Below are 24314 nucleotides of genomic sequence, written 5' to 3'. Positions count from 1 at the left end.
ATTGTATGCTGTGCAAGATTGTGGATATTTGAGAGGCATAATAGTGTTTCAGAAGCTATGATGTACATTAAAAAGGCGATGATTAGCACCTTATCTTTTTTCCCTGTGCCTTGTTATTATGCGCCAAGATTTTTTGTGATGTTTTCAGATCAAATGAGAGCCATAGTGTATATGTAAGTAAACTTGATATTCTGTCAGAAAGGAACAGATAACAATCGCATTTAGCTTTAAATCCAAATCATTAACATTTCCGACCACTGGTGTTGGTTTTTTCTTTCGGAGTAGAGATTTGTTATGAATTGAAAGGAGGACCTTTTGCCTTTAATATCAACAATACTCTTGTTTATGTTGTTTACAACAAAGTTTAAAAAACACAAATAAATCCCCTTAAATATGTATATATATATTTATATATATATATATATATATATATATATATATATATATATATATATATATATATATATATATATATATATATATATATATATATATATATATATATATATATATATATATATATGTATATATACATATATATATATATATATATATATATATATATATACAACATTACAACATTACAACATCTGTTACAACATTTTCTATTTTATAAAAGCTCATCATTAGCAAAAGCTCATCCTGTTATCTCAACTTCAATTATCAACTCTTCGACTATCAACAACTCAAGTAAACTATCCTGAAAATTTGTTATCTTTGACTCTCTTCGGAGTCAAATCTTCTCGAAAATCTTAAGATAATGGTTCATGCATAAAACTCTTTCCCAAAACAATACTTACAAAAATGTTCCATTTGAGATAATTTTATTTGGCAAAACAATTTAATTTGATCTAAATACTTTGAAAAACTATAATTTCTATTTCATTATTAACGTACGATTAACGATTAAATAATACAACGTACATTTATTAACAATACAAAAAAAACGAAATACCTCGCAGAACTTTCAATCGAGCATTTAAAGTATGATGTTTGACTGGATATTTCTGTCATAGCAGTTGACAATTTCAGTTTTCTCCAAAAAAAATGAATGGCAAATAGAAAATACGTTGTTTTCAAAATTAAATTAAATTTGAATGATTTTTGAATAGTTTCTTTTAAATATTTATAACACAATCTATTTTCCGATCTTTTCACACAATTAGTAACTTTTGATAAATTTTAAGTCCTGGTAAGTTATGAATAACTTGTGCTGATCATATATTTGATAATCCTAAAACTATACTTATAAAACATGTACTCTTTTTATTCTAAACTTTCACTTCTAATAATTTGTTAGAAATTGATAAAATGATTGTTCAATTGTAAATTTATAAAAACACACACATTTGGATATCAGAATATTGTAAATAAATGTCATTTAGTTTTCAAAGAGGCTTGTCAAATACCATATATTCAGAAGATATATTCAGTAGCCCGTGAGTTTTTGTAGAAGGTTGATTAATGAATTTTCGCCGCAGGTCTAGAGAACATCTTCTTTTGCGTTAACATGTCATTCGTTTTTTGCGGCTAACCAGCAGCACGAGTTCATCCTATAGAGAGCATACATCTATGGTATTGAAGCACTCCCGTGTTCATGGAAGGTTGTTGTTTAAGATTGTTCATTTCAAATGATTGCAGGATCAAACACGAAGGTGGATATCAGGATTCATTACAAAGGAAGGAAATCCTACTTGAAACTAAAAAGCTTTTTGGACGATCTGGAATTTGATTTTGAACAACTATCACTCTTGAAGGAAACATAACATACAACAACAATTATAGGCTTTTCAATCTAAGTAAATTTGACATGTCATCTGATTGTAACAATGTTAGCCATCCTTCTGCGTTCTACAATTCTCAAGCCAATAAAAATGCTTCAGCAAAACTTAAACCTGTTCGTAGTATATCAGCAGAAATTATGACAATTGCCGAATAGACCTTCCACTATATGGGTAAAACATTTGATTTAATAAAGATTATAAAAGAACAAATGAAAAGGAAATACACGCCAATTTTACCAACGCAGCTTCTGCAACATACAGCGAGGTAAATACAACGGATCATTTCACAATAGAAATTGGGAAATGATATTCTACCGTCATCTATCGGAGTGCGTATGAACTAACTACTCGAATTCAATTAGCTATTTATTTAGAGCAAATATTTTAGAGCGTGTTTCTCACTACAGAATATTTCTTCCTATATGACTAGGGTATTTCGATCCGCGTATTCGTATTAAAAATAGGCGACGAGAATTTGTGTCGATATGAATATCGCATTTCGTATCATATAAGATTTTAAAACATGAATCATATTGATTGTTTATTGGTGAAATAGTTAATTTATTGGAATATCAGCTATCTCAATAATGAAATAGATGAAAGCATCAGCAATATGGTTGCAAATAACAATAAGCATTTAAAATTTGGCTTTAGTCTGAAAATTATTAAATAATGGAATGTGCAATCAATTCATGTTTCAACAATTTGCGATGTGTCTTTGTTAGAATTGAATTGATATGAATTGAATTCACCTTAATTACTAAGAAAACTTGACATATTGCTATAAGGCGCACACTAGATGGAGCAAACGATCGTATTGTATTAATCGTTAGGCAGTTTAACGACTGATTGATTTTAACCGCTCGACTGCTACGTGTAACACGAACGTTTTATTGCTATTCAATATCGGCGAAAAGAGTTGCTGAATTAGGGCTTAGTTCGAATTTTAAATTTAAGATAATTCAATAAGTGGTCGTCGCTCAAGTGTCTAGGATTTGAACTTTCATTTGATTGAAATAAAAAAACTGTCTGAGTAGATGTCAAATTCTGAAGAAAGGGGGTTGAATCTGTTAATCGTAGAATTTGTAAACGGGTAATATCGTTGAGTCGGTCTGGTGGTACAGTCGTTCGCGATCTTCATTCAGAATGTTGTTGATTTAACTAACTAATAAATAGAAATAATGCTTTATGTGTTAAAATCTTACTGGAATACGACAGCGCGATATTCATAAGGATTCATATTAATTTGATTAATTTAATGAATAAAATAATTTAAAAACAGATGAGTAAAGTGCAAATGATGAAATAAGTAATTTTATTTAAAAGCCCAAACTGCGCATTTTAAACGTTAATCATTAATCATCTAACTAAGCATCCAGTTTGTGCCCTTTCGAAAAGTTAAACTTATTTATGTTCTTCAATTCATTATTTCAGCTCTTTTTTGCAACACAACAAATAGCATTTGCTTATTATATTTATTATATATTTCAGTTGACCATGAGTTTTAATTATGGCTAGGAACAGAATACCAATAATGCCAATAATGAAACGGCATGATCATCGGCCCTGAACATATATACCTGCGCCATGGAACGAAACCCTTTGATAAAGGAAAGGCTAAGACAGCCTATAGCTCAAATCATCCCAATCGCACATTAGAATATTTGCACCAGTTTGGCACCTTACAAAGAATATACAAAAGCTGCCAGGATATTAGTTATAATAAACGTTCTCGGTTACACATATGTTTGCCAAATCGATTGCTCGAATGTGTTTCTATTTAGTGCTTAATGTAGTGCCTTTTGCTCAAGGTCAGCAACGGAATAGATCCTCAATATTCTTGTACAGAAGTATTTTTGTTAGAGTTTCTTGTCAACCAGGCAAATCACTCAAAACTCAGCTCTTTTCGTACCAATTCATTGATCACATTCCTTAAATTAAAGCAAAAGGGATATAGTTTTCCATCGCATTGAACTTGGTAGATATCATATCCATCAACGCCCACTTGCAATCGGAACGCGAATCAAATGGCTTTGTTTAATGACATATTCATAGCTTTAATTCGTAAATCTGCTTCGTTAAACTGCACAAATGATAAATTAGGCGCCTGCGTATTCGAGAGAAGCACGTAAGTGGTCAAATCTTTTAGAAGAGATACTCGGAGAAATCTATGATTGTAGATTGCTTTATGTAGTTGGAACTTGCGTTTCTTCACTATCCTAAACTATGTATTAAACAATATATATTTCACGTGTTATTACTGCATTTTATATAAACATTTACATAAATCATCATAAATGCATTCAGCATGCATGTTATCATCATTTAATTAGCTCCAAAGCATTTTTTTAACTTCTTCTTTGTCATGTGATACAGGGTTGTAATAGTCAAAATCAAATGAAAACAAATTGATCATGTGATATAGGGTTGTAATAGTCAAATTCAAATGTCAACAAATCATTTTTAGTACATAAAGATTATCTTTAGCTGTAAAACGTTGTTGTTTCACTGTACAAATCAAAACTTTTGAATGGTTTATATATTTTTTCACACGCTCAAGATTGTTTTCCAGAAACTGGAGCGAATTGTATTTCCTCGTTTAAATTAATAAATTAATCAAATAAATTTAAAAAATATATGAATATTTGTTTGAAATCAATGTTTAAAAAAAGGACGAGCACTCGCTCATTTAAAAAAAGCTAAGTGTGTTGGAAATATATTAGGCCCTTGAAAATAACTGCAGTGTGAAGAAACAAAAACGTGGCAGTGAAAGTGAAAATTGAGGTACTGAAATTCTTTTGGTGATATTAAATTTTGACTTGCAAAACTGTATCGCAATCATGGCATACGTCAGCAGCAATTTTCATCCAGGTTATATCTAGCCAACAATAAATATCGGAATTTACAATTCGGTATTTATTTTTCAACTTCAATTGCCAGAAGCTCCTACCTTTTGCTTCCAATATACTTAAGACAATTGCGATATACGCATTTACTTGATCCACAGATTACAGTCATTTTGAATCGATTATGTCATCGAGGTATTGCCGTCGTATTGAAAAATAATTTATGTTTCAACAGCATCCAATGCTTCATGGTATAAACTGCCACAAAGCTTTCGTTTGCTGATCATAAGGTGCATTCCCATGCGTCAAGTGAATTTGAAAGAAACGTTTAGGTAACCATTGAAGATTAAATTCGCCTTGAGAGAATTATGTATCTCTTTCTATTCGTTCAATGCATGCATAACTGTGTCCTTGTTAGTGTCGATTTTTTTGGATTCGGTCAAATCACAATAGTGCGGTTATTTACGATTCATGAATTGCTCATGCGCTCCCGAATAAAGCTAGCTTTTGTTGTCTCGCATTAATAATTCCCGTGAGTTAGGAAGAGATAGAACTGGTTCGATGCTTAAAAATGGGCGGTAACAAATGTGTATGCGCCGTCTCTCTTACACGTATGTTTTTTCAAGGGAACTGGGTGGGCTTTTTACAGCTGTTCGGTGTCTCAGGAACAGTAATGCGATTACATTCGCGTTGAATCGGTCGGCTTCGGATCTCTTTCACTCCACTTTGTTCAGTTTTCTCGACGAACTACGCAAGTTGCTCGACTGTTAAACATATGAAATCGACGGACCATCTTCGCTGGTATGCTATGCACAAAGCCAGCAGCAAACGAGAGTAAAAGAGACATTAAACATATTAGTAAGAGACTGAAACATTTGTTTGGTTGTACCGACCAGCATCTTCGGTACGACGCGAACGCAATCGAAGGAGATACGCGAGGGGCGAATAGTGTTGTAGCGACTGTTCACTTCATTCCGGATTTCCAACACTTTCAGTCGTAATGTGAGACTCGTCGCATGGATTGTGTGCTTACGATGGGTCAAACCAATGATTGATCAACCGCGTATCTAGCTGTGTGGTGATTATTTTGATTTGGTCAGTGTTTGAGTGCTTTACTGTTTTCTTGGGTGTGTTTGAACATAGAGTGCTACCTGGTTGATCGAAGTATGTGAGTTACAAACATTTGCCGTAAGGCGTGTGAAAAGTATTCAACATTATTCGGTGATCAATACAATATATATTTCTGTGCAAAGCTTAAAGTGGTGACATTATTCCAATGAATACGCGATTCTTCTATAAGTGTAAGGCACACACATAAAAATGAAACAAAATAACATAATTGAGTACCATTAGTGCTGATCGACGTTATACTAAAGAGGGTTTGCAGCGCTCTTAAAATATCGCAAACCGTAAAAGAAATGATATTGTTGCTTTTTTTACAATAATTATAGTGTTAATTTTCTAAAGTGTAATTAAACAATAATGAGTGATGCAAAAAGGATATGATAATCAAGTTTGAAATGTCGCATTTAACAGTGTATTATAGAAATGATCGAAGTGTATGAATTCAAAAGTTGCAAATGCTGATATATTCCGGAAAATCAATTGCATACTTTCAAAATCATAGGTTATTATTACTTCTAGACTTAATTGTAACTGTGCATTATCTTAGTAGATAACATTTCATTTGCATTGTATGAGTGTTTATGTATTCCAAGTGTATGTGTGTGTAATAATCAGTAATTATAGTTATCATCATACGCTTTTTGGTGGAAAATGTCTTTGTTCGAATGACTGTCATGCTTCTCAATTTGTGATTTTAGTTAAAAACACCTGTTTTAACTGCGTTTGGCAATTCAAATCATTCAACTCCAGCTACAAGTGGTTAAACCGTCATTATCACGGCAAACAGCCACCCTAAATCGTACTGATACATTAACCTGAGGGTGAGTATTGTTGCGGTATGTCTATGAACCCCTATCACAATACAGAACCGGCGTAACCATTGAAAAGGGTCAGACACTAACACATGAAAAGGTAAAAGAAAAGCAACAACTGAAAACAAATACTGTAGCTCTAAACACTATTTTACTATTTTATTCATTTTACTGGCATAATTGCTGCCTATTTATTGTAAGTTTATGGTATAAGAAAGATAACATGTAAAATGTTCACTAACCCGCTTAGTTTTCTCATTTTAAAACAATTGATTAGCAACCAAATGGATTTACTTTCATACACATCTACCAAAATCTGTTACTCTTCGCCCCATAACAGTTATAATTGTCCGTATAAAAAGGCAAAACAATGAAATGAAATCATTGGTGCTAGTTTGCAAACTTCAAACGATTCCGACAGTACTCACTCTCCTCTCTTAAGATGATAAACAGAAACATTAGGCAACCTGTAATGTAAGCTGGTGAAAGATTGAGTTATTATGATCTCATTAAATCCGTACGGGTCTTACCTTGATTACCATCATTCTCGTAGGAGACTGTGATTTTTCGTAAACACAAGCTCTCCAACTAGTAATATGGTCGAGTAATAAAATATAAGATAAACGTATGATAGAACCATTTTACCATAAATTGTATTGCCTAGTACTTTGAAACAATATAGACTGGAGTCTTTTTTATGTTTATTGCATAAGGAATATATGATAATATTTAACAATGATTTCGACTGGTAGGATGTTTTCATTTAGAATAATGTTGAACTGCAAAATTTGTGAAGCCCATTTGATGCAAATTACACGAAGTTTGAACAATTCTTAGATTTAATAAAGTATTCCCGAAAATTTTAAATTATTAAACACAAACTATTATTAACTATTATTAACTAACTATTTGGAGAAGGGAAATTAATTGAAAGTTAATTAATCATTCAACAACATTGAATTATGTTAATGGATCAAACGGAGAACATAACACGTCTATATTAAAAAGAAAATGATGCGACATTTTCTATATGCAACCATAAGTTGTACTGTTTTTACATAAGAGCTTTTTAACAACATATGAATTACTTATGTTAAATTTGTTAGCAATATTTCTCTTAAGTATTTATACAATCTGTTGGCTGTTGATTTATCTATAAAAGAAAGGAAACAGAGAGAAAATAGAAAAAAAGTAAAAATCTTTTTAGTTAATAAAATGCTTCTTGTAAACCATCTTTGTTAGCCGGGTCTGTACCCAAGTGACATTTGTTCGAAATTGTATTGCCATATCTGCTCTACTAGTACACGATACTCCTGAAATTCTGGATTTGAGTGTGATCAACTGTAATGAAAGCGCCAGGTTTTTGTTAAATCGTAAATTGGACCTTCTTCAATCGACACACGTTAAGCTCATTTTACATTCATAACTTTGGTTATCGATGAAGAACGCAAGCATACTTTGTGGGACGTTTTTTTGTGAAAATTCGGTTTTTAAGTATAAAATGGCTAGATCACCAAAAATAGGTGAATCGTTATTTGCCGGCAAAACTATAAGAAAGAGAAAAAATTTCGAGTTACAGTTGATTTTTATAAGGGTTTTCTAAATTCCCTTAAACTGTAGCTGTTTAAGAGAAGTTTAAGGAGCCAGATTAAGGAAAATAGCTCGAATTCTAAAATTCGTGCTCGAAAATGTCAATTGGGTATCGTTACCCAATTGACATTTTTGAATTCTTAAATTGCGGTTTTGACCTATCTCCATTAAACTGGCACTTTTAACTTCCCTTAAACTGAGCCAGGTTAAGGGACTTTTAGAACAAGCCCTATAAAATCGACTGTGATGTGGCTTTTTAGTTGCATTCTTCTCTAACCTTTGGGAAATAACGTTTCCAATTCTTATTACCGGTCGTTTAGTCATTTTATACAAAAAACCACCGAATTTTCACCAAATAACGCCTACGAAATATACCTTTCTTTTTCGCCATATATTAAAGCAAATGAATCTAAAACGAATTCAACGCCATCATCATCCAATGGAACATGGTCATTCGCACGCACAACCGAAATCTCGACGCCTTCTACACGGTTTATCACACACAAATCCACAATTGTTGGTATCTCGATCACCATTCGAGCAGATCAAGGTTAAAAATTTCGAAGAAATGTCACTTGGGTAAGGAAAGAAGTGTTTGGCTGAATGTAGGTCTGACATTACGCCAGCCATGCTGACTACCTGGTCACTAAGACCCATAAAACGCTTGGAGTGTTGAAATGTAATTTCTCCGATTTCACAGGTCTCCAAACTTGGGCCCGTGGTCCGCATGCGGCACTCGAGAGCCTATATGCGGCCCGCGTTTATTTTATGAAGGATAAAGTAAATATCATGTTAGTTTTACAATTTTCATTATTTTTTTCATTTGACCAAGAAAAATCAAGTTAAAAATAAGAAAAACGTAGAATTTTAAAATATTCACTAAGTATTTTCTAGTCAAAACGATATTTACGAAACAATGCGGTTCGCGAACTGAAATTTTTGAAGACCCATTTTATATGCCTTAAGACTTTATACTGTTCTTTGGTACGGTCCCTGGATGAATATTTTCGTTGATCTGGTCGCCGTCGGCCAGGATCCATGTCAACCTATCGAGAGATAGCAGCGGTTCTTTACAAGTTTCGCTGTTCGCAAGGTCCATGGAGTTAGCTCTACTGCATTTCATTCTTATGAGGATAGATGCGGTTGTTTGGCTTGCTGTACCTGTTTCGTCCATCTGCTTATATGTTGTTATCAAACAATTTGTGTTTCGCAAATTTGTAGCACCATATAAGAATATAGATTTGAGTTTGGGTTTTTATATCTTTTTGCCTTAAAATACAATTAAAATTCTATATCAAAAAAGTATCCACAGCTTTCTCTAATATTTGTCTCTTCTAAATGTGTTTACTGTTTGTAAATCATACGATTTGAATTGGGTGTTCTACGATTTACCAGACCAAACTACCAAACTACCACACTACCAAACTGTACGGTCTTGTGACATTCCTATAAAAGTGAACCGCATTGATCTATTCAATGGGAAAATTTTCAAGATAGTAAAGGGACTTGAACCGGTTTTTTTTAGGATTGTATCTACATTAGAGGTGGCAATTTCGGTTCTTTTAAGTGAACGTGAGTCAATCATCACAATGAACGTGAACCCGATCTCGGTTCTTTCGTTCATTTACAAATAGCACCTTTAATGCCCCTTAGGATGAATGAAGACATTGGTCTATCGCGTACAATTTTTCCCGGTGCGTGTAGATACGCAAAAGAGTATGTACACGTATGCATTCGATGTCTCACTGGTGTTTGACGATCTGTTCCAGCATTTTCTCAGTGTGGCATAATTGTCTGCAAGATCTATGCTCTCGTAGGCTGATTTTTTCAAAATGTATTTTTAGTAGTATAGCTCAGCAAAATCGATGTTATTTTTTTTCCTCTACCCCCCATGCTCTCATAAACAACAAATGATGTAAAAGAAACGTCCACACGTCCTTACACGTCCACATTAGTGATGGGCGTTTCGGAGCGCACTAACGGCTCCGGAGCCAGCTCCGACTTTTGCCCGAAACCGGTTCCGCACCAACGGCTCCGGAGCCGTTAGTTAATATAATTATTACGCCTTTTTATGGTGCAGTAAAAAGCTAGCTCCGGAGCCGTGGTGCGGAGCTGTTGTTTCGGAGCCGGCTCCGGCTTCGGAGCCGTTTTGCCCATTACTAGTCCACATTAATAGCAACACTCTAGTGATATGCTTTGTGTCTTTCTTGAGATAGTGTCTTACAGCTATTCACACTTGTATGAGTTTAATCTCGAATTATATCCTTTAACTATATCATATTCCTTTTCTTTATCGTACATTATTATAACAATAGTGATGGTAATAGTTATTACAGAGTCCATGTAAGGAGTCAGAGTCTATCTTTAAACTGCTCTGTAGATATCCCAAAGTCAAATGCGATGGCACCGTTGAGAAGACCACCGGCGAAAAGGCACTGTGCGTTTTGTCTCCTACAAAGATTCTACATAGAGATGTTATCATCCTTGTTGATAAGAACTATTGTCACTTAGTAAAAGCATTTCATTCTTCTTTCGTTTTGTGTTGAATGACATGTCACGATTCTCACCTTATACTGCACCCGTTGGGCCAAAAATACACGAACCAATTTTCGCAGGCGCGAAATACTAGTTCATCTATTTTCAGCCTTAAATGGTTAAACCAGATTAATCTGATTCACAATGAAACGTATTCCCTACACAATATATGCCATAACTAGCTTCAGTTGGGCCGGTCTGGTGGTACAGTCATCAGTTCGTCCGACGTAACAACATGCCCGTCATGGGTTCAAGTCCCGAATAGACCGTGCCCCCATACGAAGGTCTGACTATCCTGCTATGGTAACAATAAGCCACTGAAAGCCAAGCTCACTTCACTAGTGGGTACAGGCAGGCCTTGACCGACAACGGTTGTTGTTCCAAAAGAAAAAAAGAAAAAAAAGCTTCGGTTAATTGTGCATTAGCCCGACCTTGTTCATTGGTTCGTGGTACATTGGAATCTTACGCTTTTTTATGGTGGATTAACATCACGCAGACTCAACATGGTAGCTGCCACTACTATTTGTATAAAGGAGTGTAAATATGTAGAACAAGATCTGAGATAAATAGATATTAGATAATAATCTTATCATAATATGCAGGGTGGCATGAATGGTTGAGCAAACCTGGTTGTTTTATTTATATGTAGTGGGTGAATGACTTCTAGTTTTATGTGCGGATGTTCTCGATACGATGGTTCAGCACGACAAAAAGCCTATTCGTCCGTATCTTGACGAACTCTGCTACCAGGACCACATTGGCAGCTGAACAGCGGCTCTCAAGCATCCCTACCACCAGTGGACGATAAGAATGACATAGTCTTCAGATAAGTGTTGGACACTTATGTCTTCTCAATGTTGGCTATTTTATGTTATTGTTTTTTTTCACCGCATGATATTTTTTATTTTAAACAACATACTGTTTTCCAGATAGTGAAATTCCACAGAAACTCAAATAAGTAAATAAATAGAATAGATGCAAAAATGCTAAAAAAGTTGTCTGTTTAAAAAACACAAATCCGCAGATTTCCGATGTAATAACAAAATAGATGATCATGTGTTGATCAGGACCTCTCTCAGCAATGAAAATTAAACAAACGAGCTAAAAACAATGGAAACAAAGCTATGAAATCAATGACCTTGTTTCTTCTTCTTCTTTGTCACAATAACCGTTGTCAATCAAGGCCTGTCTGTAACTCTATTGGACTTGGCTTTGAGGGAGCGCAGGACAGTCAGTCCTACAAATAGAGTCACGGTCCATCCGGGACTTGAACTAATCACGGGCATGTTGTTAAGTCGTACGAGTTAATAGGGTATATGTACCTATAGTGGTGGTAGTACCAATAGTGGTGCTATTGCTCTAAAATGCGCTTCATACGGCAAATTAAAAGTAATTAAGTTATTTACGTTAGTGTGAAATGTTCTTTTGCCTTTTAAAAAGGGTTTAAAACTTAAATGGGGCCATTCCGTTACTTAGTGACCGAAAAATCCATTATTTTGTGAAATGTGTCAACATTTTTCCAAAATCCTTAGGATTTCGTAACGAAACTTTTTTTTCTGTTAACGTTCTAAACGACCACATAACCACGCAATTACTAGTTTTTCAATATAACTGTTATGTAATGTTATTGTTTTACTAAAATTATTTGCCTTTTGATCATATTTATGCATTTTTAAGTGTTTTTTACCATAGTGCCATTATAGGTACACCAAACAGGCATGTTCCTATAGTGGTTATAGTTATAAAATCAATAAAAACAGTTCGTTTTAGAATTTTTCGAGGATATTTTTGACATGTCGTACTGTTTTCACTAAAATAAGCAACAGAAATAAGTTTTATGTAGGTAATTTACCAAAAACAGGCCAAAATTCGCTTATATGGCTGAATGATAAATTGACTTCAAATCAAGCACACTCTTCCGGGTGTAGGTTGACGACAGGTGTGATGCAGTACTTTAGTGAATAGTTTCATCAACCAAATTTATACATTTTTTTACGATCAAATTACGCAAGAAACCAACATTATGGCAGTAATCGTTGATATTTATACGAAAACAGCTTCGAAACTAAGTTTCATTAATATTATACACCGTTTTTGATGCACCACCACTATAGGAACACAATACGACGACTATAGGAACCATTGCAACATTGCTAAAATGGTTCGAGAGGGCATTACTGTCCATCGATAGACAAATAAACATAAACATAAACATAAACATAAACATACCACCATTATAGGTACAACAAAGCAATCACAAAAATATGCATTTTTTCGTAAAATTGATGTGTTTCATGATAAAAATGATTGTGATTGCAAAGATAAAACATATTCCAATTGCTATGGGTTAAAATATTCAGAAATTGTCCTTCCTGACAATTTAAATCCATTAAAACACATCGGTACCACTACAAATTGCACCATTTTTGGTACAGATACCCTAACTGTATCACGAGACTGGCCCATGAGTTTGTTTGGATTCCGATATAATTAGCTGTGGAATATAAAACCAGACGTATATACTACATGATGGAAGATTGTAACTATCATTACACAATTTTCTCTTCAAATCAGTAGAGGGCTATTGCTCTTGGAACGATTCTTTAACTCCAACGGAATCAGTGATGAAAAGATGTTTATGCTGATACAAAACGATATAAAAGAGGGCAGTCATCCTGATCCTTAGCCTGACTCTCCTTGCTCATCTAAAATCCGTGAGATCAAAATAAACTTTTTAAAAGAATCTTATAAAAAAGAGCTATTGAGTGAACACCCAAGTCCCCGAGGAATGAAATTTCATCTGTGTCTGTGAATATGAATGAGTATAAGTAGAAGATTGATAAAAGACTTTTCCCTGTTATTTATTTTGTTGAGAATTTACTAGTTCTACTCAATGCCAAATCAATCGGTTAGCGCTGAGGTCGATTCTAGTCGTTCTACACTCCTCGCGTTAATCCCTCTCCTCTACGCAAAATTAACAGCTGTCGCGATATCAATTATATTGAGAAAAGATATCTCCTCTCATCTTACATCAGTGTTAATATCTCCGTTGACGATATTACGATAATCTACCTGTCGTGTTGTATGCAATGATGCTGTGCCTTTCCCTGATTTGTTTAGTAGAGCTCTTTTTTGTTAAGTACTTTCAAGGTGTGAACTATTTATTATATTAATGTTTTTAACTGCCATAAATTCTTACCCTGCGTATTAGTTAATCGCCCGACCTTAATCCGTTCAGTTGTTGTTACATCTAACCCTGTGCAATGAACATTGAACAAAGCTTAAACTTATTTATTTTTGTAGTAGCGGCAAATTTTTCACGTCGTTATCCTTTTACAGCTCTGCTTTTAAAGTACTCCTAGCTCAAAGCTGCGGGTCTTAATTGGTTCGAAAGTATTTAGTTCACTCCAGCGGATGTCCAGTGTTTTGTGTTTCGAGAATGTTTGATAGACTTTTTTTTAGCAATGGATGAACTTTTAGAACTTATGTAAAACATTTCAAAGAACTAAATCTTCTTAGGCTCTTTTGATGATTCTTGGGGGTATACAATTATCGTTAATCCCAACAGAAGACGCCATCTAAGTGATGTCGAGTGGCTGACCGCCAATTACCCGGGCCGATGTTCCCCAAATTTCCGATCGAGAATTTCCGAAAAAATAAAAACAATAAACTGTACTTAAACCTTAACCATTCAATCTGTCTGAATCAGCGTTGTTAACGGTGACGTACTTCTACACGAAATAGCCTACTTTGACAATATTTGAAGCTACGCATTCAATTTTTGCTCTTTTATCCTACAGTCATGTTAAACAATGGGTTGTACCACTAGGTTGGCCAGTACAAAATTTATACGGTTTTCTAAATTATTATCTAGCGGGCTATGAAATGAGTGAAAATGAGCGTTGCGGCGAACGTTCCCAGGAACGAACGAGTTCGCCGGTACGGCTGAATGTCGTTTGATTCAATGACATTTGTGTCACTGATCTTCTTCAGGTGTACTAGATTTTCTTCTTACATAAGTAAGTCTCATTATTATTTTTGTAACCCTTTTTCTCTTATATTCATGTACTCCAGCAAATGAACGAAAACTTTCGAACTGTTCAAGTGAGAATATTTTAGGTTTCAGTCACTTACAATCGGTGAAAGCACTAGGATGTTCTAGATTCACAAGATGAATATGAAATGATATTCAAAATAGATTTTTTACAGTCTTGTTATTGCAAAGATTTTGACGAAAAGCCTTATGCGAACGCCTAAAAACGTCTATAGTTTACAACACTAGACAATATCATAAGTAGTATGCTATGGTGAAATCGATCAATTCTGCTATGTTATCAATTCTACAGTGCTCTCCAACCTTTGAAATCCACTTGGCTTTGAAAAAACATTTGCCGCTTCTCATATATATTAAGGGCATTCATTATGTAGACTTAGTACAAAGTTTTATGATCAAACATAAGATTCAATCATACTCTAGACATGGTTGTTGAAATTTGAATCTTGATGATGCAAAAAAATACACATTTTGTTTTGTAATAAGCTTTTGTTTTTCAAAAATACATTCTATCGCGGACCACGTCTGTTAACGTGATCGACTACAGCTGATCCGCAGACCAATATAATATTAGGTTTTATACCACTGTTTTGGGGAACCAGCAAAAGAAGCCCAGGGAAATCTGATGTTCGAATTATTCGCCTGAATTTCAGTGTCTTTTAATTTATCTTTTTATTTCGTCATGTTGCGCAAAGTTCGAGATAAATTTAGCCCCAAAAGTATCAAAGTATCAAAGTTTTCCCTTTTTTTCCAAAGGATTTTTCAGTATTACTAAAATTTGTGACAGAACGTTTGAAGACAAGTGTCAAAATAGATATATAGCTCAGTATCTTAATAAAAAAATAAAACCTTTTAAAATTTTAATTAATTAAGTTTAAACTTAAAAAACTAAATAAAGTTTAAACACTTTATGAAATTTCATTCACCAGCCTACTACGGTACACTTTACTCTAAAATATAAACTCGTTTCCGAATAATCCATAGAAGCATTACATTTTTTTTGACGAAAATGATTTCAAAATTAAAGTAATCGAAAAATATGTCTGACAGAATAACACATTTTATCAATACTAATCTAACCAAACCAAACGAACATATACATATTGCAACCGATGCATAGCAAGTAATTTTTTGAAGGGTGATATGGCTTTGCGCCCTTTTCAGTGCTTTTTTTTAGTATCATTGAAGACAATTATGATAATTATTTGTTAAAATCATTTAATTTTTTTTATTTATTGTTTTAGAAAAAACGGAACAATCATATGATATGAGCATATGAAATTGCGTCAAATATTTCAACATTCAATGAATTAAATACATAAAAATGTGTTTCTTTCCGTTTTGGCATAAATCTTGGTGTTATAAAAATGATCATGTCATTTGAATCTAGTTTTTGCAAACCCGGGCAGTAATGAGTTAAACACGTGGAAGGAGCTTCGAGACTGTTTCCTATTAGTTCGGAAGTTTTGCAAAGCAGCGATCTCAGGCGTTTACTCTTTGCGATAGTATATGTTTGCGTTTATATATCGATCATATAGGTTACTCGTTTCCTGAAAATTGTTACACGCGGTAAATGATGTGGCATAAACTCTCTGATGCTATATATAGATGAATGTTTTGTGTTATCATTTACACGGATGACGAAGCCAATTAAACACCCATACGGCCTTAATACCATTTTTCGATCGAAAAATTCGATCATAGCCGGATCTGTCATGTTGTTGTTATTTTTAGCTGTTTTTCAATGTTTTGCTGATAAAAAATCATTTTAGATTTATTAAAAAAAAATTGTTTGCCTACACTTACTGAATTTGATGTGAATCGACTTCATGTAGGGTAATGAAAGATATAGTTACACTGTCAGTTTAATGTGAGTGGCTATCGATTTTTTAATCGAAAAATGGTGCTGAGACCGATATTTTATCGATGAGATATCAATCAAAAGAAAGAATTACATACATGACCTTGACGTAATTTTAGAATACGAGCTAGATTTTAGACTCCACTCAGCAGAGCACATCTTCTTGTTCTTATTCTTTGTCTCAACAACCGTTGTCGGTCAAGGCCTGCCTGTACATCTTGTGGGGTTGGCTTTCAGTGACTTATTGATTACTACCCATAGCAAGATAGTCAGTCCTACGTATGGCGGCACGGTCCATATGGGGCTTGATGTGTTAAGGCAGCGGTCTAATGTTGTTGCGCGCAACATTGTTGCTCGGAAACATATCGCTGAGGTGGTCTATGAATGTTGCTGGCAACATTTCACTTTGACATTGTTTAGCATCAAAAATTAGCCAATCAACAGCTCAGAGTTTATTTTTTATCATTCACTTATTCAATAAAGTGTTGAAAAAATAAAATAAACGCCAAAAAATTTATTATAAATGCAACAATTCCAAATTTAACGGATGTCAACAAAACGCACACTGCTGCTGTGTCATTTCATACACCCGATTACCATGACCAAGGCAAATAGAAAATGTTGCCAGACAAAAATCAAATTGGTTTGAATTTGGCCGGCAACAAAGTTGCGCTAGCTGTCAAAATCTATACATTTTGCCAGCAACAATGTTGCGCACAACAAGATTAGACCGACGACTGTTGACGACTGTACCACGAGACTGGCTAGACAAGCAAATAGAGCACTCGATACCCTCGAATGACAAAGGATTTTGACGAACCAATGTGCTTGAAGCCGGTCTCGTAGTACAGTCGTCAACTCGTACGACTTAACAACATGCCCGTCATGGGTTCAATCCCCAAATAGACCGCGCCGCCATACGTAGGACTGACTATCCTGCTATGATATGGGGAATCAATTAGTCACTGAAAGCCAAGCCCACAAGTGGGTACAGGCAGGCCTTGACCGACATCGGTATTTGAGCCAAAGAAGAAGAATGTGCTTGAAGTTTTTATTCTGCGGTCTAGCCAGACCGATATTAGAATACGCGTTAGTAGTTTGATGTCCATAAACAGAGTTATAAAACAGTAGGATTGAGACGGTACAAAGGAAATTTACCATATACAGTATCCATTGGAATAGCTGGTATGATATAAGACACAAGATCGTACCAGTCACGGTGTCAACAACTAGGATTTAAAACGAGGGAAAGTAGACGAAAAAATGCGTGTTTCGTTCCGAAATTGTTGTTACGAAATTGGTGTTGTTCTTTCTTAATACGGGCATTTTTGTATGTCTATTGATTTTATGGAAAAGAGAGATGTATTAACGAAAAGGGATGGGGACCTTACGTCAAGTGACGAATTGTCAAAATGCTCCTAGATTCCACCACCTAATAATTTTAATCCACCTTGGTTTTCTCTAGAAGAAAGTGATACTCCTTGTCGACCGGGCTCACATCGAGCTGACAGGTAGTACTGTACCCACATGTACAGTGAAGTGCCGTTTATCCGGGTACCTTTTATCCGGCTGTCTGTTTATCCGTGCTGTTTAAAAATGACAGTTCAATTTAAAGGTGATATTGCGTTATGAGGAGGATATTTGTAAAAAAACGGTTATCAGTGCACACTGTCAGAAAAAAAGACATTATTCATGACAAATTTCAAATTTTATTCTCAATGGAAAAACATGATGTTAATGAAACCTGGGTAATTTTTATAAAAAAAGGAAAATTTTAAAAACTAATCAGGAGTTTGTGATAAAATATATTATTTGACTCATTATCCGTGTTATTCGCATATCCGGGCAAGGTCAAGTCCCGATGAGCCCGGATAAACGGCGCTCTACTGTATGTTGGGCAAGTTGCATCAATTGCTCAATTAAATCAAAATGATAGTGGAATAGAATGATTGACCGAATAAACGTCGTAATAATTCAGCAGAAATAACTATGATAAGCAGTGACTTAACAAACAGAAAAAGTTAAACCTATTATAATTTATCCCTAATAGTTGGCAGCTGAAATCATGTCAACACGCCAACAAAACTATAGTCTCTTCACGAAATACGCGGTTTATGCGTTCCCGAGGAATTCGCGTAACTCGAATATCTGCGTAAGTCGAATTTCACTTTTGCTGCAACAATGCAGATGATTAATCGATATTTTTGATTATATTTAGTACTTTAATACATATCATCATTTATTTGGTATGATTCGTGCAGAAAATTATGATATTGGGGCCCTTCACGATTCTAGTCAGCTTTTTTATATGAAGTGTGACAGTTGTCTAATCATGTCAACACTCCATACAAAACCACACACAAAACTAGCTTAAGATTTTAAGTCGAGATCAGCGCTCAGTAAACTTTTGAGGTAAAGGGCCAAATTGTGTAAATGATCAAGAGCCGCGGGCCAGTTCAAGTAGCACTTAAATTATTACATTATGAAAGATTTCAAACCAAATAGTCGGATAATGATATCAAGCAATACAATTGTTGATATTGTTGTTTTTATGTAAAAATATCATCCAAGCAAGGTTATAGATTATTAAATTCCTATTATTAAAACTAATGGTAATAATAGTACGGTAGTCAGATCTTAGTTGCTGCTTAAAGCGCATCCTTATTATTATATTTAACATTATTGTTTTGTACAAAAAAATTTATTGCTATTGTGGTAGCTTTCAACAAGCAAAATGATCGTATTTTTGAAGCATGTCTTGATATACCTACATTTAACGGCTTCATGATATACAAGCAGTCAAACGATATCAAAATGCATCACCTGAGTTGATTTGGGGAGCTATGCCAACCAAAGAGGAACTGTCATTGTTTTTCATTATCAAAAACTATTTTAATCTTTGCGCTAAAATACATTTGAGACAATACAGATTTTGCTTCCAACAGGGTTCAAATTCAAACCATAAGGCTTCAACAAAGTTGTGCTTGCGGCTTGCAATGACTTTCAATAGCGTTTACGTGCGTGCATTATTAGTGTTATTATTTTCAAAATATGCAATGTTGCGTTTTATTTAAAACACTAATCTAAAAGCCTGGTTAGAAAATTAAAAAACACAATTAAACTTAAACAACAAAATTAAACAACACAACACTGGGTTGTTTCTTGTCTTGTTGCCCGGAACAACATTAGGCATTTAAAACACAGAGAAAAAGTTTATCTTCTTTAGTAATTTAAAGAATCATCCTTATAACATCCTTAAGCAAAAGTACTTTTCATGTTTTGTTTATACATTGCTTGCGAATAAATTGCTGATTTATAGCTAAACCTAACCAATGTTTGAAATTTTTGTAGGAGTTTTGTATTGGATGGATATATCGGATGTGGCCATCACATAACAAATATACATGAACGATGTTTATGGATAACGCAAGCAGAAACAGAATTATATTTAATATGTCATGCTTTATGTTTGTCAAAATATAACTAATATACTTTTGATTGGTTTATTTATTCACAACCAGATTAATCAATATTTTATGTTATTAAATAAAAAAACTGAAATTTGATTGTTTATATTCGACAATGTCAGAACAATTTTGAAGTAAAATGGGTTTGCTATGAACGACACAAGTTTTGTTAAATCTTTAGCAGTGCAAAATATCATGTTGCTTTTTTCTTTATTATTTCTCTCATTCTTTTAAAATTCTATTAACAAAAATCAAGGAATACGCAAATGTTTACGCAAGATCAGACTGTTGGATAAAATGCAGCCAAAGTGGGACTGAAAAACCGTCTTCAAAGTTTAAAGCCATTTTAGTGTTGTTCTTTTATTTCTGCATGCAGTTTTCAACCATTTTCTGATAGGTGCGTTGAATTCAGGTAGACTTAATTTTTTGTTCTCATGATGTTTCGTTTTCATCTTTTCTGTATCTCCGTTTTCATCATCAAAGTATTTTTCTTTGCACGTCTCGAGAGGGTTTTCTCTTTAATTTTGGCTTTTGCAGATGCTTTTTGGCATATCTTTACAAAAAACCAATTTCGTATTGAGGTAAAATTCAAAGGCTGGGCTGAACGCGTACAGTCCAAACTTATTGTACGAGACCTGCGATAGGTGATACTGCCATCGGGTTAAATTGTTCATTGACTCAAAATTGCAGGGTACCATTGGAAATTATTTTCCTTTCTTTATTCCTTAATGTTGCTCGTTGACGCTTTCTGTTATCTTCATGGTTTCCAACCACTTACCAGCCTACATTTGTCTTGTTTATGATGCGGTGTTGTCTTCTTTATTTCATCGCAGCATGTTACCTCTGTTAACGTTGTCGCCATCATTAAAGACAAGGTAAAAGTTTCAAACGTAACACGACCTGCAAACGGCTGCGTTCATAATTTATGTTGGGTTCGTGATTTGTTTTTCAGTAGCATTTTGTTCGACTTGCTAATCTCGGAGAATGAAGTGAAGACGTGTTTGAAAAGTGTTGTATTATTTTTTCTTGTTTATCGTGAAAAGCTTGATTTTCAATAGGACGATAATAATTGATTTTAAAGTGTAAAAACATATTTTTGAGGTAAAATTTTGCAGTATCAATTAATGATATAGGCTTTTTTTCTCTTTTCAGTCAACTGTAAAAACGTTTTAGTGACTCCGTAACTGCACAACCATGGATGCCAACAACTTTGTGATGTCTTCCTATCAGTTCGTAAACTCGATTGCCTCCTGCTATCCGAATAACTCACAGAACACAAATAGTTCACCAAATACGGCTGGCAGTCAAGGTGGCCAAAACGATGGCTATTTCCCACCATCGACATACGCTCCAAATATTTATCCCGGCACTCCACATCAGGCCCATTACAGCCCTCAATCGTACAATCCGCTTGCAGGGGCTGGAGCGACCAGTGTAAACAGTGCTAGTACTGGCGCTGTAGGTGGCGGACATCAGTCTACCGATATGGTGGATTACACTCAGTTACAACCACAAAAATTCCTACTTTCACAGCAACAACAACCGCAATCCGCCCTTACTTCACAAAGTTGTAAATACGCAAGTGAAGGCCCTAGCACAGGTACAAATGTAATTAATAACAACAATAACAATAGCACCACCAGTCCTCAGGATTTAAGTACAGCCAGTGGAGGAAGCAGTGGAGCCAATGATGGAAATAGTGGTAGGCCTGAGATTTCGCCAAAACTGTCCCCAGGATCAGTAGTTGAAAGTGTAAGCCGATCTCTGAAATCGGGTAATCCATCAACTGCCGTGAGTTCTAGTAGCACGAACAATAACACCAGCAACATAAGCAATCGAAACCAGGTGAACCTGCCACTCGCAAGTCCGGAAGAGGAGTCTGAAGCCAGCGATGATGATAGTGGCACGGAAGGAGGCAGCTCTCAAGGTGGTGGAGGAAGTAGCAGTAAGAAAGGAGGACCTCCACCCCATATTTATCCATGGATGAAACGAGTGCATATTGGACAAAGTGAGTAGTATTTTGTTTTGTTTTTTTTAGAGATTAGACAAAGTTCAGATTGTTTTGAGTGATTTTTTTTTTGTTGTGTAATTAGTGATTATTTTTACCTTGTCATTCATTTTTCCAATCAATCAAACTGTACATTGTTCAATTTATTTTTACCTTTCCAACCCTTTGACCTACATATGTTTCATTAACACAGCCTCCACACACATGTTAAAGATAGAAATTATCAATCAATCACTTCACACTTGTCCATAACAACCGTTTTGATGATGGTAAGCATCTTTTTACCATCAATACAAACTATAAACGGTGAAAAGTTAGTATATACACAGACAATATGAGTTTTGCTTCACGTATGACAATGAACGATCTAATAAGACCGCAGCCGTTTCAAAAAATGCGTAAAACGGACAAGTGAAAATTGATGAAAAAGCAAACAAAAATGTTTCTCAAAGTAAACATGCTGATTATACCTTTAATTCATAGGTCAGACCATGAGACTAGCAAAGAAAGGGGAAAGAAATGCAAAATGTACAGAGCGATGCGCGGCATGTAATCCTTTTGTTCTCCCACTAATCATTTTCATCACTCATGTAAAATGAAACAGTGTTTCGTGTGTGGAAGACGTTACTAAGAGGAAATTGTTTGCATTTACTCATCGTGTTCCACCCGCCTGTCAGCAAACATTGTACGGTAGCCGCATATTAGGATGTATTTGTTTGGTATACTCAACCATCGATCGCACGCCGATCGCTCTTTCGATGGTGACGATGGATGGTTTGTATATTTACTGTGCCGCGTTGAGAGAACGAGAGAACCACCCCGTTCTATTTCTTCGGCGTTACTAAGCTAATATGGATGGAGCATACGATGCAAGTAGTGTTAGCCCAGCTAACTGTAGGTAGCCTTATAAGCCATTTCCGGCTCTTGGGTCTAAAATCGTTGATGAGCGCAACAAGTGTGAATGACAAAATAGAAGCTACGACCACTTATGATGCATATTTCAATCACGCACGTCATATGTTGATTTCCACGCCAATTGAAAACTGAAGCATGTTCATGGGATCAGAAATAAAACATAGAGAAATTTAAGAGCTGACGATGTATTCGAGTCATACTGGCACACAAACATGAGCAGTGTTATTTTAGTTATCCTATTTGCGTTAGTTTTAATTACTAATTCTTCTTCTTCTTTGGCACAACAACCGTTGACGGTCAAGGCCTGCCTGTACCCACTAGTGAAGTGAGCTTGGCTTTCAGTGGCTTATTGTTACCATAGCAGGATAGTCAGTCCTACGTATGGGGGCCCGGTCTATTTGGGGCTTGAACCCATGACGGGCATGTTGTTAAGTCGTATGAGTTGACGACTGTACCACCAGACCGGAATTACTTATTACCTCCATTAATTGAAACACACATGTAATTGAAATTGTATGCGTATTTTCGTACCCATTTCATTAATAACTTTATGCATTTGACACATTTATCATCACAGAATAAATAAATTTATCAATGAATCTGTTTTTTCTGTTGATTAACAATGAATAACACACATATATCTGGCTTTAAAGATCCAATATGTATGAGATTTGATTCCAAAACATGTTGTTAAGCATTGCATTCAACGATTTTACTAATATCATATCATCATTATATAGATGCTTGTAAACACACATAAACGGCAGTTTTCAAACTAAATTTCAAAATGGCAACCTGTCTGATTCTAGGAATATATCTGCAGATTATTCAACCATAATAAAAAAATTACTAAATTCCGGTTTTCTGTATTTATGTTATCTTTTAAAAAGTTACCAAATTTCGATTCATTAAAAAGCTTTTTAGCTGAAAATAAAATTTTCCTTTTTTTAGAAAAGTCAAACATTACTTGAAATAAGCAATACGGCCTTTTTGGACCGTTACTACTTAATAAAAAAAACATTACTTGAAAAAGTTTATTTTTTATCTTTTCATAATTACGAAAACTAAAACCCACTAAAACCGAACACATGGTTTGCAATTCTACTCATGATAATGGTTCGATCCGTCGTGAGTCAATGGGGGCCTTTCCGTTTTAAGCTCGTAGGCTGAAGTTTCAGCCTGTCAGCTGTTTGCATTGTATATCAGTTTTCGAGCAGCTATCTAAGTGGGTATAATATACAGGTGGGCTTATCCCAAGGTGTATGAATTTTGAAGACTGATTTTTATCGCTTCTGTTTCTGAATGAAGATTTTAAGA

The 24314-nt window shown here is 34.8% G+C and overlaps 1 protein-coding gene across 9 annotated transcripts in view; it reads left to right on the top strand.

Moving 5' to 3' along the window:
- The first annotated feature begins 5551 nt into the window (after positions 1-5551).
- The window catches only part of LOC120949887 (homeotic protein Sex combs reduced-like), a 42601-nt gene continuing 23838 nt past the window's right edge, over positions 5552-24314 (top strand). The window contains exons 1-3 of one of the 9 annotated variants that reach the window (XM_040367469.2): positions 5552-5725; positions 6454-6576; positions 21227-22082. In XM_040367469.2, coding sequence (XP_040223403.2) covers positions 21269-22082 — 814 coding nt within the window. In that variant the 5' untranslated portion in view covers positions 5552-5725; positions 6454-6576; positions 21227-21268. Of the gene's footprint in view, positions 5799-6348; positions 6668-18648; positions 18760-21226; positions 22083-24314 lie in introns of those variants that run through there. The other 8 variants (XM_040367468.2, XM_040367467.2, XM_040367466.2 and 5 more) reach the window with 8 other exon arrangements.

Source organism: Anopheles coluzzii, chromosome 2 (assembly GCF_943734685.1).
Source record: "Anopheles coluzzii chromosome 2, AcolN3, whole genome shotgun sequence".
NCBI classification, from domain to species: domain Eukaryota; kingdom Metazoa; phylum Arthropoda; class Insecta; order Diptera; family Culicidae; genus Anopheles; species Anopheles coluzzii.
Note: the sequence above shows the minus strand (reverse complement) of the source record. Positions and strands in the feature narration are given on the sequence as shown.